Raw genomic sequence first — 15913 nt, 5'->3', positions numbered from 1 at the left:
TAATATACAATGGGCAGTCTACTTCACAAGCAAAGGGAAATTATTTTTTTCGTTTGTGGAATCCCCCAGTTGTTACAGGTGTCAGGGATTTTCCACAGGACCAAAAAAGGACAATCAACTTATATTTCAATGTTAGTCCTTGCCTAGAAGTTAAGTTTCCATGTTTTCATCATACCTTTCCTGGATCGTAATGTTGATGCATTTCGACCCTGTCTACATTTCCCAGTGTCTCACCAGTATGCAGACTGGCAAAAAAAGTCAGACACACAGCTAATCAATACACTGGACATTTGGTCAGCAGAAGATCAAGGTACTCTTCTCACTTATCTACACACCAAACTCACAGATGGCAAATGTTTGCTGCATTACAGGAATATCCAACTGAGCAGAGTATGGGATAATCAACATTATGGACAATTTATTTGTGAAAAAAGTATGACTAAAGATTACTTATCTGATCGGACAGTCTTGTTCAGTGACTTAAAGAAAGAGTGTACCCAAAGAAACATTTTTTTTTCTTTTCCTTTTTTTTGGCATAAATTAGACCACATGGGTATTCCACTTGGCCCAAACATCTAGCAATGTATCCTTACCTTGCAGTAATACAGTTCTAAGATTTTTAAGGGCCGTGTCCCATTTTAAACTAAAAGTTATTTAACTCAGGATCCAGATTCTGTTTTTCTTTCTGAATAGTTCTCCTAAATACTTCCTCCTGAATCTCATCATGAGAAATTTCTATAGACGTACCTTCAAGGAGCCCTTGAACCTCAACTCTTAGCCTGCAAGTTCTTTTGTGGGCCAAATGGGAATGGTGCCCAATTGTACCAAGAAATCTACTACACCACATTTCACTGACATGGAATAGCTAGTAAAGAACCCACCAAGTTGGAGCCAGCTTTTTCAAGTGATTGTGGCCTGTGCTGCCTCTGGGCATCCAATCTAATCACATGATGTGTTTGCACCGCTGAGGCTGAGTTGCTCAAACCGCTACTCAGAACCGCACTCCATTTCACCAAGAATCATACCTCCTGCACTCACACCGACTGCCTATTACTATATAAAGTATTGGTTAAACATGTATTTTAGAAAACATTTTACAAATGAATGCAATTAATCCTAACAGCCATTGAAAGGCCTACATCTTGCTACTCAAAATACTTCTAGCTACTTTTTTGAAATGTCCAACCTACTGCTTCCAGAAATCAGAAGCTCTGCTGCTGCTCTGCTGCTGCCTGAAGCAGCCTCCACAAAAGTCTAGTCACTGTTCATTAAATGCTGAAACCGCAAGCAGCAAATACAGCATGAGGAATGTTGGTGTACAGGTGCAATGCAATATATGGGAGCAGAAGCTTTCTAGTTTAATGATTGTTCAAGTGTGGTTCAAAGGGCTTTTAGTGCCGCAGAGAAGTCACAGCCAAGGACATTTCTGCAAAATGCTAGCCTTTTAGTCTTGACATAAAATGATTTTGAGGTTCATGAGAAAGAGCTACCATACCAGGATTACACTTAGGCGGTCATTCTGACCGGCCATGCGGTCACCGCCATTTGGACCGCGGAGGCCATTCTGGCTTTCCCGCTGGGCCGGCGGGCGCCCGCCAAAGGAGCGCCCGCCGGCCCAGCGGGAAAGGCCCTGCAACACAGAGGCCGGCTCCGAATGGAGCCAGCGGTGTTGCAGGGGTGCGACGGGTGCAGTTGCACCCGTCGCGATTTTCACTGTCTGCTATGCAGACAGTGAAAATCATGCTGGGGCCCTGTTAGGGGGCCCCTGCACTGCCCATGCCAGTGGCATGGGCAGTGCAGAGGCCCCCAGGGGCCCCACGACACCAGTTCCCGCCATCCTGTTCCTGGCGGTAAAAACCGCCAGAAACAGGATGGCGGGAAGGGGGTTGGAATCCCAGCGCCGCCATGGAGGTTCAGCCCTGCCAGGGGTATTCCGGCGGGAAACCGCCGGATCCCCTACTGCTGCGGTCAGAATGGGCACTGAAGCACCGCCAGCCTGTTGGCGGTGTTTTCGTTGCCCGCGGCCCTGGCGATTTAGGACCGCCAGGGTCAGAATGAGGCCCTTAGTGTCGGCGTGAGTCAGGACTTGATGTATGAGTTTCATCTCTTTAGGTTGTCTGTGGGAATTATGTTGGCATCATATTCATGAACCGACAAGAAACTATGGGCTAGATCTACTAAAAAGTTGCAGCACCACGCTGTGCCACTGTAGAAATGCATGGACGCGCTGTATTTACTGAAACTGACCCCTGTGCTTCCTCCTGCACCAGCGCTAAATTTAGCTTGCACAAACACAGACATCCTTGCACCATAGTGCAAGGGTGTCCGAGTTGAGGGGATTGATTGTTTGTGTGCAAGAAGGTGTCCCTTCCTGCACATAAACAATCATTCATGGCCTTTTGCTCGCCACCTTCCTGTACATAAACAATCATTGATGGCCTTTTTTTCTACACCTTCCTGCACAATAGCAATCATTCTTGGCCTTTTGGGATGATCCTATTTGTAACAAAGTTACTGATATTTCATCAATTCTTTTCTTTCTCCATCTTCAAGGTGACAGAAACAGAAGTTGAGAATTCCTGAGAGTAATTTTTAGCCAGTGAGGATCTTCTGCTCTGTTGTGTCCATTGAGACGTACATATGCAGAACGTAAAAGAATAGCTCACATAAAAAGGATTGTAGGAGTTTCAACTACTTTATCCTGGTAACTACAACCAATGAAGAAAGCTGCTGTACTTAAAGTAGTTGTTGACCAAAGTTTTTTCACATAGAATCTTGCACCTTGGCAATTTCAACTTCCTGATAAAGATCTCAAGCAACAAATAAGCTTCAGAGTTTGTCGAAAGTGTAGAGTTTCTAGGCTCCCCAAGATGAGATCTACCTCACCCATTCATCGTTATACCACTTTCACATGCAGCGTCAACACCTCAGATACAAATTCCAAATCCAGATAATGCAAATATCTCTGGTTGATCACATTAATCACTAAATATCTGACCGTAACCACTTAAGCCTACATGCCCTGAACATAGCTAACCCAAACTGTCAAGGGTACTACAAAAGTGTTTCACCGACCAGGTTTCACAAAGCTTCCATCATCTGATGAGACCAGCCATTCTCATCAGTTTAAATTAACCCAGATGTCATCTTTGGCGATCTCCATGCAGCAATCTCTATCAACCTCAATGTAGTGCATCCCCAAAGTATAAAAAAGTTAAGGCTGCGAACAGCTCATTTAACTTATATTTGCCAATACGAAAACACTGGGTCAGAAGTTTGAATAATAGTGAAGGAAACTCAAGCTGGTCAACCTGAGCCGCCATTCACCACTACTAGTTTTTCACATAGTCTTATCGGAAGGAAGGGAATTATTGCCACAGGAAGGTGAGAATATGTAGCACCCAAATCTGATATTGCTAAGCTTGACGACCAGGCGCCAAAACTCTTATACTGACAGTGCTCGACCCTTCCATAACCCTATATGTAATTCCGGGAGGAAATCAGGAGTCAGTTCTCGACAAAAAATTTAGATTCAAATGTTCAGAAGAATTGATGACATTTTACCTGCTACTGTTTGCCTTGCTGACACAATGAGTCCTCCAATTTACACTTGTTTTTTGCTTTATGATGTTTTGATACTCATAGCAAACAGACAAAACAGTCACCCTTTTGCATTCCAAACCCAGTTTCTGATATATGCCCTGTGGGGACAATACTATCCTGCTCTCTGGATAAACTGGGCTCTCTGGAAGATGGAACAGCTGGTTTAGTACTCAGGTACAATGATTAGTCAAAAACAGGATTAAATCATGGTCCTCAGTGGATGATAAAGCCATGGATAATCGAGGTTTGTCTGGTTGCAACAATCTCAAATGAAAGTATTCACTGGTGATTCTTCCCTGCAGCAAACACTGCTGGTGAATCGCAGATTACTCATTCTGTATGTTCTGCTTCTGAGAGTAGCACAACTAGGTGACATTAACCATACTGGAATTCGCTTGGACTCTGGATTGCACTTTCTACTTGTATACTGTTCAAAGGATGCAAGTATCTGCCTTTGCATTTTAGTTTGAATACTGTTTGATGATCTGTTGAAACCATGTGTCTGTGATAGAAATTATTGGCTGAAGAACGTCCAGTACCTTGCTTATGACAATAATTATAGTATAGGAACACTCTCCAGAGCCACATGCACCCTGTGGATCCTTTGATTTGTTTTGTGGGAAATATGTTTCTGTTAGTGCTTGACAAAGGAAATTTGGACAGTTTACATATGTTTGTGTTTGTGCCGCCTGCGGTTGAGGCTAGTCATAAATAAGGGCCCAATTTAGTTTGGTGAATATCGACGCAGTATCCTCCCTGCAAAACTTTTGGTCTGCTTTCCCAATTTTGAGTTAGGCAGAGCCCCAGATTTACCCAAAGGGAGTAACAGTTGCTCTGTCAATCCTAAACCTTCTTCCACCTGCCCAATGGAGTGGGGGCCGTTGGAAGAAGTGCATAACACTGTCTGCCCTATGTAGATAAAGACTGGCGGTGAGGGACAGGAAATACAAAATAATAACCCCTACCCTTGGTGAAAGAAATCACATTTTTTGAACGATTAGTTGTATTATTTCACTTGCTTTGGGAGTTTGTTTTTTAAAAATAAAAACATTTACAGCACTGACTGGAACCACTGTGACAGTAGTTCGTGCACACAGAAGCGATGTCAGTGGTGACAGCAGACGTCTCTCCATACGGCAGGCAGAGTCAAGAAGGAGTGGTGGTTGTAAAGTCCCTTGCCACCCTGTCTATCTTTACTTCATCCTTCAAACCCTAAATCAAAGCCTAAGGCCCATATTTCTACTTTTACACGTAAAACTGCGTTAGCGCAGTTTTGCGTGTAAAAGTATAGCGCCGGCTAGTGCCATTCCTGGATGTGACGAATGTCCCCTGGGCATGGCCGTTAGGGCAAGTGCCATGCAGGGGGCCTCAAGTCAGGGCCCCCGAGCGGGTGAAAAACAAATTATACTTACCAGGACTTACCTGGGATGGGTTACCCATCCTGTTGTGTCCCTCTGGTGTGGGTGGGGGTGGCCCTGGGTCCAGGGTGTTTTGCTTTTCACTAATGACAGACCTGAACTACTCATTCACTGACAAAAAATCTCTGGAAGGCACTTCTTAGTCCAAAGAAGACATTTATTATTTCACTACGCAAGGTTCCTAAAAGGAGAATAGCATGTTGAAAGCACACATTTAAAAATAGTCACAACAATGAAATGAAAACATACACAAATTATTCGCACTGCAATATACAAAGCAAATATATGTATCATAATGTAAAGTAAAGCAAATAATTAATAAAAATCCATCACCGTAGGGCCTGTCAGGTGCTTAATCTTTCTCCTTCCAGCAAGCCCATGTCTGCGTTCGACTGCGAAAGAGAAAGAGAGATCTCTACCCTCACGGGAAATCTATATCAGGTATCCGACGTCTGAATCCTGATTGAGGTCTCTGAATCCCCCACTGTCGCACTGGGTCTCTTTTATATCTTAAAAACCCAAAGAAGGAGCTTTATGGAATCCCTCCTGTTGTGCAAGAAGTATTCAAACATGCTGGCAAGTTTAGGTATGCTTTGAAAGTAACACATTGGGATTTGACCACAATCCCAAGATGTCAAGTCAATGCAAGGCTGTTCCCTGCTGTCTGAGTACATTCTTATCAACCAAAGCCCTTGGTGAGAAAAAGCACGAAAACAGACAGACAACGTGGAAAAATCACTGGCAGCCTTTGACACGGCATTGTCTAATGCTACGATAAAGTCAATAGGCAGAATAAAGCTAAGGCTAAACTGAATACTAAATGGAGTCTGTAACTGGTGAACACTGGACAGCTAAGCAAGGTGCAAAGTGGTGCAACACGAAGTCAGTGGTCAAAACACACATTTCACTTCACAGGGAAGGGCACCTGTGGGCTCTTTCCATGGTCTCTGACCATGGGAAAAGGCCCACAGGTCAGCTGATGCCTACCCTGACCCGGGCATTAAATAATGGTGCTAAGCAAGCTTAGCGCCATTATTTAAGGCCCCCATCCCCCCATGCTAGATTTTAGCACGGGAGAATAAATATGGCGCTAAGGCCATATCATCATTTTCTGGACAGGAACGCCTACCTTGCATCTCATTGACGCAAGGTAGGTTTTCACGTCTAGAAAATGACGTAAACGCCATACCTTGGCACTAGGCGTGTCTAGCGCCAAAGTATAAATATGGAGTTAGGTTTGCGCTGAATTAGCGTAAAAAGAAATGACGCTATTTTGGCACAAACCAAGTATAAATATGGGCCTCAGTTCTTTAATTGTTCTAGCATCCCCTACCTGAGGCCTATTTTCTGATGCTAGTTTTGAATCCATTTCCACACTAAATGATGTGTTTCCTAAATCAGAAATTGAGAATTGTTTTGGTGATTATAATGAGCACTCCGGGCCAGATTTATTAATATTTTAAGCAGGGTGGGGGGATCCATTAGAGAGCAAGACAGCACCATTACTAAAGCTATGACACTTCTGCTCTCTTCCCAAGTACTGGGGCATAATTAGACTGCCCTGCACCAGGCACAAATTGCACCATATTTCAAGGTTGTGTCCATCATCACACACGCACCTTTACACTAGGGTTCAAAGGTGTAAGTGACATGCATAGGCTTTGTACTCGAAAGATACCCTTCCAGTAGAAAATACTAAGCTCAGACATACTTTCATGTGTGCTGCACTGTGCAGTGCACATATAAAGTTAGAAAAAATACTTTACTGCTATTTTGAGCTTGCCTAACAGAGAAGGACCTTGTAGTGCAAAAAATAAGAAGATAGGGCTTTGCATCAAAAACCATTGGTAGTTTCATAGAAGTCCTCATGTACCAATCACGAAACACCCCCTTGACACAAGGTAGCACAAAGCGTTACTTCCATTACTTTTAGACAACCTTCCAGTCCCCAAAAATGTGCTAATAATAGTTTGTCAAGAATTAAGACTGGTTTGGATAGCTTTTTGTTACTTTTAAAGCTTTCATAAATCTGTCCTCAAGTGTGTTAATGGATTTCTCTGTGAGCACTTGCTACATGGGGCAGACCCACCAGCTGTGTTTAGTTTAAGATATTACTTATTTTCCATCAAGGCATAGTGCTGCTGAAACGTTTTTGGGAGTCTTTTCTCTTAATGGTGATAGATCTTCACCCTTCCCTTAATTAAGTATTGGATTGTTTCCTTTCAGATGATGAGCGAGGACCTGGATCGATTTGGCGGAGATGTGCTCCTGTCCAACCAAGAGAGACTGAAATTGGCCAGGTCGATCCAGCTGCAGTGGACACAGCTGGGACAAGAGGTGCTACAGCGACACTGCAGCCTGGATGATGAACTTCCACCAGAGCACAAGGTTATGGAGGATCTTAATCGCTGCGTTCAGGATCTCTGCATACAGTATACCTGTCGAGTGGAGGGTGAGAATGGTAGGCATCATAAGAAATGTTTCCAGTAGTCACTTACTGCATGAGTGCTCATCCGGGTAGAAATCATTTCACAAACATGAGCAGAGCAATTGAATAAATACAGCTAATGGGGTAACATAGTGCGTTTTAAGGACCTGTGAAAATACACTTGACAAATGAAAGACAAATAGGCCATGCTGGATCTTAAACTGACATGAGTATCAATATGAGCAATGTGAATAGATAAGGGTTTACAAGCAAGGGGCAAATGATCAGTGAAAATGGCCTGGATATAGATTGATGCTGAATGTGGGGATGTGAAGAATATACTGATTGAGGTATGAAGGAGATCCCCTATCAGCTTCATTCCTTTTGAACCTGTGAGAGAAAGTGCATATTTCTTTGGAGCACAAGCTGCTACAGTTTAATCCAATACCGTACAACTTCTATGTTTATGTTGGATCGGGAATACCCTCTACATGATTAACAGGCATGTAGCCCATGCACTGATTGCCCGATTGTATGTGAAACTGATATCCTGACTGATGTTCTGCACTAAGAGGGTGTGTAAGCTATATGTGGTATTAAGCCTGTGAGTAGTGAGAGTCTCAGCCAGTGGCATCCATTTCATATGGCCCCTGGTTTGGAAGGTGGCTACATTTTCTCCAAACAATGTAAGTGTATTTTCTACATTCCTGGAGGTGGAGAGACCACAACACAGAAGTGATTGAGGACGAAACAATTCTGCAATTAGAAATGTAATGTCTTCCTTGTTAGCATATGGCTGCTGATTATTTACTCAGTGTCTCTTGTTTTAGGTGGTATAGTTTCTAAGCAGGGCCTGCCCTTTTACCTGTTCCCGACTACTGATTTCAGAAAGGCTGATGACAGGCAGGTGCTGAGAGGTCGCACTTCATTGTGCCTTAGTTGTGGAAACTTTTGCTTGGAGCCAGCATCATTACTGCCTGCTGTGAGAGTCATCACCTTGTATAAAGGCTGAATCTGGGAAACAGACAGAAAATGCCATTTGAACACAAAGCAACTCAAACTGGTTGAAGAGGCTTAGACAGTGGATCTACATCCAGAGTGTCTGCAAGATAGCTAGTCTCTCGCAGGTGAGGGAATATTATCTAAAGTTTGCACTTCATGCTGGAAGATCTGAGGATTTTTTCGGGTACCTAGAAGCCTGCCTGCATGCTTAGAGAGGCAAGTATAGTGCCTGCAGAAGGTGAAGCTGTCCAGGAGGAGAGGATCAGTATGTTCTTCATGTGAGCAACACCCACAAGAAGCTGGCTGAGAGGGAATGAGGTGAGAAATCTACCATGTGGTGAGGACACCACCACCCCTTTTCCCAGGAGCAGTTCCTATTGTGAACAACACCAAGACTTTCAAGAGAGAAGCCAGGAGTGACACATGTTGTGAAATGTATCTTGGTCTCCCAAACCATTTCTGTTGTCATCTGCTCCAAAACTTTCAGGAGCAAAGCCAGAAGTGAACTGTGTTGTGAGGGGTCCCCTAGTCTCTTAAACAATTCCCATTGTAAACTTCACCAATACTTTCAAGAGCAAAGAGCATCAGCCTGTCACATGGCATCAAGCTGTGTGATTGAGAGACTAGGTCTGCCACTGAATGACGTGGAGCTGAAGATCCTTCATAGCCACTGAAGTGAAAGACCTTATACGTCCAGAGAACGCCACTGCCAAAGACACATACCTGCTTAAGACCCAGCCTTGGGGCTGCAACTATTGTCACCAAGCATCTGTCTGCTTCCGACCATGGAGGCCACAAGTGTCAAAGATGAGCACCCACAATTCAGGCCTATTATGCTAATCCTAGCAGTGGCTCGTGTTGTGAAAGAGGCCACCACTGTATCCCCACATCAACAAAGCCACAGCTACAAGAGCGGTCTCACGGAACATGCCCACTGGCTCCACCAGAGTGCATCTCCACCAACCAACTAAAAGCAGGGCCTAGCTGTGATTGGAACAAGTGACTGAGCGTACATAGAAAGCTGCATATGAACTTGAGACTCTTACCTGGGTAACCTCAAATCAGCGAAAACCATTGAATTCCTTTATTATTCTAGACAGTTGGGTAATCCAGAGTGAGTCACAAGTGTGCAAAATCAATGTCTATACCCATTCCATACCAGGGACTGTAGGTATTAGCAAATTCATAAAGCATGGAAAGGGCACTGAAGTGCCTCATTGAGCATCGTAGATGACATAACAGGTCTGTACCTGAAACCTGTAATGAACTGTAGTATTTCATTTTGCTGTGAGATTAAAGTAGTTACCTTTATAAGATAAGTGCTGGGTTGGACAATATGTTATTGTGTCAGTTGGTTGGCTGTTGAGTTCTGAGTTCTTGCCTCTGCTATATTTCCCTGAGAGGCTTTTAACATTTGTTAGAAAAGATTATTGTTGCTTTGTGAATCTGTGGGTTTTTATGTTTTGCAATAGTTTGTGTCAGTCTTGCTGTTAACTCTATAAGTTAGTCCACTAATCGCCTTCTCCTCTGTGGCAAGTGTTGTAGTTTTGTTCCCAGAATCAGGATTCTCTAGTTCTCTGTGTATCTACTTCTACCAACCTGTTGTTGGTTAAGGAATTTTTCTAACCAATACCTTAATATTTCTAAAGCATAATGAATATGTGTCAGGAGTGGAGAGGCAAATGTAGTATTATAGACAAGATACCATTTAGCTGCATAACGTAGCTGCTTTCACCATGATAACTGCTTGCACATTATGGCCCTCAAAGACCGCCAGGGCTGTTTAGACGATTGCAGCACCAACAGGCTAGCGGTGCAATCTTTAGTATTACGACTGCGGCGGAAGCGCCGCGGTCGCACTGCCGGGACCGGCGGTTTTCTCCCACAGTGGTCCCGGCGGATTTAATCCTCTAGGGCAGCGCTGCTTGCAGCGCTGCCCAGGGGATTACGAGTCCCCCTTCCGTCAGCCTTTTCATGGCAACCGCATTACTGAGGTACTGATGGAACCGGACCCTATGCTGGTGCTGCTTGGCCACGACAGGCAACTACCACCTGTGACTAGTTGATTAATAGCTGTGGGGCTTCTCTTGGCAAAGAGGCGAGTGGTTATGCGCTGGGACAGGGGCCCCATCGCCAATGCTGGGGGAGTGGATAAGAGAGATATGACATACTGCAGTCTGCAGTCGGATGCATATGGTGAACTCCTTCTCAGTTGCATTCGCCCCTGGGGCCCCTTCCAGACCTACTTGGTGCGACTCGACCTGGGGCGTAGAACGGGAGGTGTACTTCTTGATCATGAGTAGGAGGCCCTGAAGAACTAGGCTCTTTAGCTGGGACTGGATGACCTGCCGCACCCTCACTGCTTGCAAGGGTATTGAAAAGGGGGAGACGAAGGCTTGTGTTCTACTAATATATAAATTGTTATTGATTGCCTACCTATATTTTACAGCAGAGGCAGGCCACTTTGCGTTGTCTGGGTGGAGCGCAACGTGAGGACAACAACAGTGATGTTAGATGAACCATCCATTTGAAGGTGTGGCAGAGGTAGTCCCCTGTGATGGAGGGGGGTCGGCTGCGTTGGAGAGCTGGAATCGGGGATACTGCCAATGTATACTATTCATTGATGTGTGAATGTTAGTGCTGTATGTATTACTGTTATTATACATTAAAAACTCAATATCTTTTTTTTTTTAACTGTGGAAAAGGCATACCAATAGGAACTTGCTCTTCCTAGACAACAGTATCCATCTGAGGGCACTAAAGATAACCTCTAAGATGGCCAATTCCTTCATCAAAGAAGGTATTGCACCCACCTTAACACATTTGCTCTCCAAGCAAAGTGGCCAACATATAACAACTTATAACAAAAGGCTGTTGAGTTTAGCCAAAAAGGGCTAAGAAAAACAACAGAATGGCACTCCTTGAGACATAGCTAAAAAGTCAAACAAGTTAGTCTCTGTCAATACAGTTTTGTAATAAACTCAAGAAAGCAATAACAAGAAAATTGAACATTTTGAAACTGGACAAAATGAACTAGACACACATCTTTTTGTTTTTAGAAGGTGGAAGATTCTCAGAAATCTCATAGTAGGTATTAGACCTAGGACGAATACCCACACTGATGTACACTAACCACTTTGGCCCTTTCCCAGCATACCGGGTCAGTTTCTTTGTGCTATAAAAGTGATGTGTATAAATTCACCATCCCTTCTAAACAACTAGATTTGGGACTCACTGCCCCAGAGAAGTAAACAGCTTTCACTAACTGAAACAGCAAAGGAGTAATCCTCTTAATCACATGTCCTTGTGGGCGGGAATGACCATTAGCAAGGGTAAGATTAAGATTCGGATAATCGAACACAAGAGCAACGTATCGTGCAGATGTTTCACTACATTATTGAACCTTCATTTTCTAAAAATGTCATATCATGAAGATGACATACACATAGAGGAACCACAGTTATCATGCTCCCCTACTAATGGGCTAATCTATAAATTTAAGCAATAAGAGAAATGACCCTGTACAAGCCGCCCCGTACCTGACCAGTTGCCCAATCTTGCCTATAATTTCATAGTGCAATATAATGTTTTTCAGGCTCTAGATAATGAGTCATCACTAGTAAATTTTTGTAGTAAAAAGTATTTTTTATTATTAACCTTATTCATACTTTCATATGTTTTGCAATTGTAAACATGCAAAGATCTAAAGAATCAATTCAAACTCAATAATTCCATACAGTATATGTGTACAAACTTCATCCATAGCAAACTTCAGCCAACAAGTGTTTCGCAGCGAACTTAGCTACTCTTCAGAACTGAAATGAAATGAATTAAACATAACATTTATTCAAATAGAAAATAGATGATTTGCTTAATTACATACAATACCAGGCACCTCCCTAGTAACAAAAACATATATGTTGTTGCCTACCATCTCACAATACTTCCTATAATCTTACAGGTACATATACAAATATGATTAAACAGATTCTCAGCAAAATGCACATAAGGTTATCCTGTTTGCCAAAAAAAATAACATATAGATTGATTACAATACCAGATACCTTATTGCAGTCATACATGTGGGTGGTATTAGTCACTGTCTTGTAATGTGATACAAGTTTCCACCCACCTGCAGTTCAAAATCCATCTAATAACACTACATATTCTTACTTGGTTCCTCAAAAAATATAATCCATAGCATGTGCTTTTGTGGCAAATAGCTATAACGGACTTCTCACCTTATAATTGTAATCCTCTCTTCCCACACTACTGCAAAAATGTATCAGTATGAAAAGTATCTGTTTTTCTCATATTTACCTATACACCAAGTTTCATGGATTGATTGCTAATCCCTACATTCCAACAAACATCTATAAAGTACAATGATATGAAGATATGAAGGAACGGGAAGTGGGTGTCAACATAATATGAAAACTCCTTTGAATAGTACCCAAAGTGAGTCCCTCAGAGAATGCTGTCTCTCCTTACTTCCTGGAAGGGGGTTTTCTGTCAACATCTACTCATCAGAGATATCAGGTTTCATTCTTTCAGAATTTTTTCATGCCCATAGGTTTGTCTGTCAATCATAAAAGAGTAAAATATAAACTACTGGAGTGGAAATTAAGTGAGCTAAAGAGAATCACAGTAAAGCCCCAAAGGGTTAGCCATTTACTATAAAAAGCCCAATTTGAAATAACACGTCCTTAGCAAGATTCTCCTAACATATGTATTAGACCCAGCATCCATCATTCTTAAATTCACCTCCTCCCAGCCTCATAGCAACCTAAGGTGCACCCCAAAGAGAAAACATTTGGTGCCATCCAGAGGTAGAGGAAAGAAACTGTGCTCTAGCAAAAAGAAAACAGTCCCATTCTGAAAGCTCCCTCGTCTAAGTCACAGCACGGCACTGCCATCGAAAGGTTCCTATTTCACCCAGCGTACGTCCTTTGCAAGTTAGCACCATAACAAACTTGTAGCAGACTGACAGAGAATTCAAACAGAACCAAAGAAAAAAAAACGAATTCAACATCATCACAGTCCTATTTAAAACATTGTTGCAAAATTAAGAAAGTGATCACACTCAAGACACTAACCAGTTCAGGGCGATGCACCACCATAAAGACTTTAAACGAACATCATCACAATCCAATTTAAAAACATAGTAGCATAGTTAAGAAAGCGATTCCACTTAACACTCACCATTTCAAGGTAATACACATCATCTAACTGCTAAGGGTTATCCTTTGCCCTGACACAATACCAAACTCAAGAAAAAGGCAAAGAGAAGAGAAAGAGACAGGGTTAAGAACAATTCAGTCCTAGCAACGAGTCCTCTCTGAAGTGAAGATGAAAAGCGGTCTACCTTTCAAAGCTAGCCGAAGTCATGGTAAATGATCCATCTGCATGTTAGCATTTACAAAGAGCAAATGCCCACAGAAATGCAGATATTATACTGGGCGATAAAAGTATTAATTAATTGTTAGCATTGCTAGAATACTAATTTTGTAGGAGCTGCCTGAGATTCTGTAGCACTTGAATCCATCTTGGGCCTTATAATTTCCCAAGAGTTGTAGTTTATGTAGTAGGATATGTGGTGAGAACATTGTGTACAAAGCTGTGCAATGTATAGTAATTTCACGGTGGTGTGTCAAGTTAAAATGTAATTTATATGTAATACATTGTTCGTAGGTGGGTGACTTATAGTAATGTGAAGGTGGGATTTAAATTGTAAATTAAAGTCAAAACTATAACTTCATAATTTCTAATGTTTGTGTAGTTTAAGTATGGTTTGTAGGTAAAGAATAAATACAGTTTTCCTAACTATAACCTATATGTAACTTTTGTTTTTTTTAAATAGAATTTCAGTGGTTTTCCGGTTTTTAATAAAAATGTGTTTTACGTCATAGTATTGAGTGTTATTTATTAAGGTATCATTTATTGGAGCGTCGTACAGTCAAGTGCCATAGAGTGGAGGATTGTGTAGTGGAATTGAATGCAGTGTGGTAGACTATAGTGGGGTACAGTGGGAAACAATGTAGTAGAGATTTTTAAAGTGGAGTTGTATAGAGTACAATAGTGTGTTGCACAGTGGCGCTGTGTAGAGAGGATGATTGGGCAGTGGCGTAGAGCGAGGTAAAGTCTCATAGTAGAGTAGAGTACAGTTCAGTGGGTTTATGTAACATAGTGTGGAGTAAAGTATAATACAGTGTATTAGTGTGTCGTAGAGTAGAGCGGCATGAAGAGGATTATAGTGTAGTTGCGTATAGTTGAGTAAATTCTTATAAACTGGAGTGGTGTTGTGAACAGTAGAGTGGAGGGCTGTATTGTACATTATTGAAAAGAGCTGTTTAGTGGAATAGAGTGTTGTACAATGGAGTGTACGGTTATAGATTGGACTGTGGAGTTAGACAGTGTGTGTATGTGGATAGAGTGAAGTAAAGTTGTGTACAGTGCCTAAAAGTGTAATATACTTTTATAGACAGACTGCAGCTCTAGAGGGGGGAGCAGAGTATGGTACAGTGGAGCTGCGTAGAGTGCAGTAGCATTCACTGTAGTGGCATAATGTGGACTACCGTATACTAGAGTACAATAGTGTTCAGTGGAATACTGTACAGTCTAATAATGTACAGTGGTGTGTAGAAGAGCGGATTGGCGAAAAGTCAAATCGCGTACACTGGAATTTCGTACCGTGGTATAGTGGAGTAGAGTAAAGTGGAGTACAGTAGAGTGGTGTACAGTAGATTATGCACAGTGGAGTAGCATACAGTGGAGTGGCGTACAGTGGCATGGCATAGACTGGAGTGGCATACAATGCAGTGTGATAAACTCCATATAGTGGAGTGGAGTACAAAAGAGATGTGTCCAATGGAACAGCGTAGAATGGAGTGTCATACAGTGGTTTGGCATACATTAGAGTGGTGCACAGCGGAGTGCCATACAGTGTAATAGCATAGAGTGCTGTGTTGTACAGTGGAATGGTGTACAGTGGCATAGCATATAATCGAGCAGGGTACAGTAGATTTGGGTACTGTGAAGTAGCATAAACTGGATTGCATCCATTGTAGTGTGTAGGGTGGAGTCGTGGACAGGAGAGTCGCAAGTACTGCAGAGGGGTATAGTTGAGTGGGGTAGAGTGGAATAGCGTTGAGTGTCATAGAATGGAGTGTTCTTTAAGAGAATGGCATACAATGGAATGGTGTACAGTAGAGTGGTGTACAATGGAGTAGTGTGCGTTGGAGTGCTATGCAGTAAAATAGCATAGAATGGAGTGTCATAGCGTGGAGTTTTGTAGAGTGGAACAGCATATAGTGGAGTCACGTACAGTGGAGTTGTGTACAGTGAAGTGGTGTACAGTGCAGTGCCATACAGTGGATCAGCCTAAAGTTGAGTTGTGTTAGTGTAGGGTTGTAAAGTGTAGTGGGGTATGGATATAGTTGAAATTTTGATGGACTGTAGGTTA

The 15913-nt window shown here is 42.4% G+C and overlaps 1 protein-coding gene across 2 annotated transcripts in view; it reads left to right on the top strand.

The window, feature by feature from the left end:
* Positions 1-15913, top strand: part of AXDND1 (axonemal dynein light chain domain containing 1) — a 342044-nt gene that overhangs the window by 193886 nt on the left and 132245 nt on the right. For both annotated transcript variants that reach the window (XM_069232100.1, XM_069232101.1), the window contains exon 16: positions 7248-7482. In XM_069232100.1, coding sequence (XP_069088201.1) covers positions 7248-7482 — 235 coding nt within the window. The remainder of the gene's footprint in view (positions 1-7247; positions 7483-15913) is intronic.

The sequence above is a fragment of the Pleurodeles waltl genome, chromosome 4_2, assembly GCF_031143425.1.
Source record: "Pleurodeles waltl isolate 20211129_DDA chromosome 4_2, aPleWal1.hap1.20221129, whole genome shotgun sequence".
NCBI lineage: Eukaryota > Metazoa > Chordata > Amphibia > Caudata > Salamandridae > Pleurodeles > Pleurodeles waltl.
Note: the sequence above shows the minus strand (reverse complement) of the source record. Positions and strands in the feature narration are given on the sequence as shown.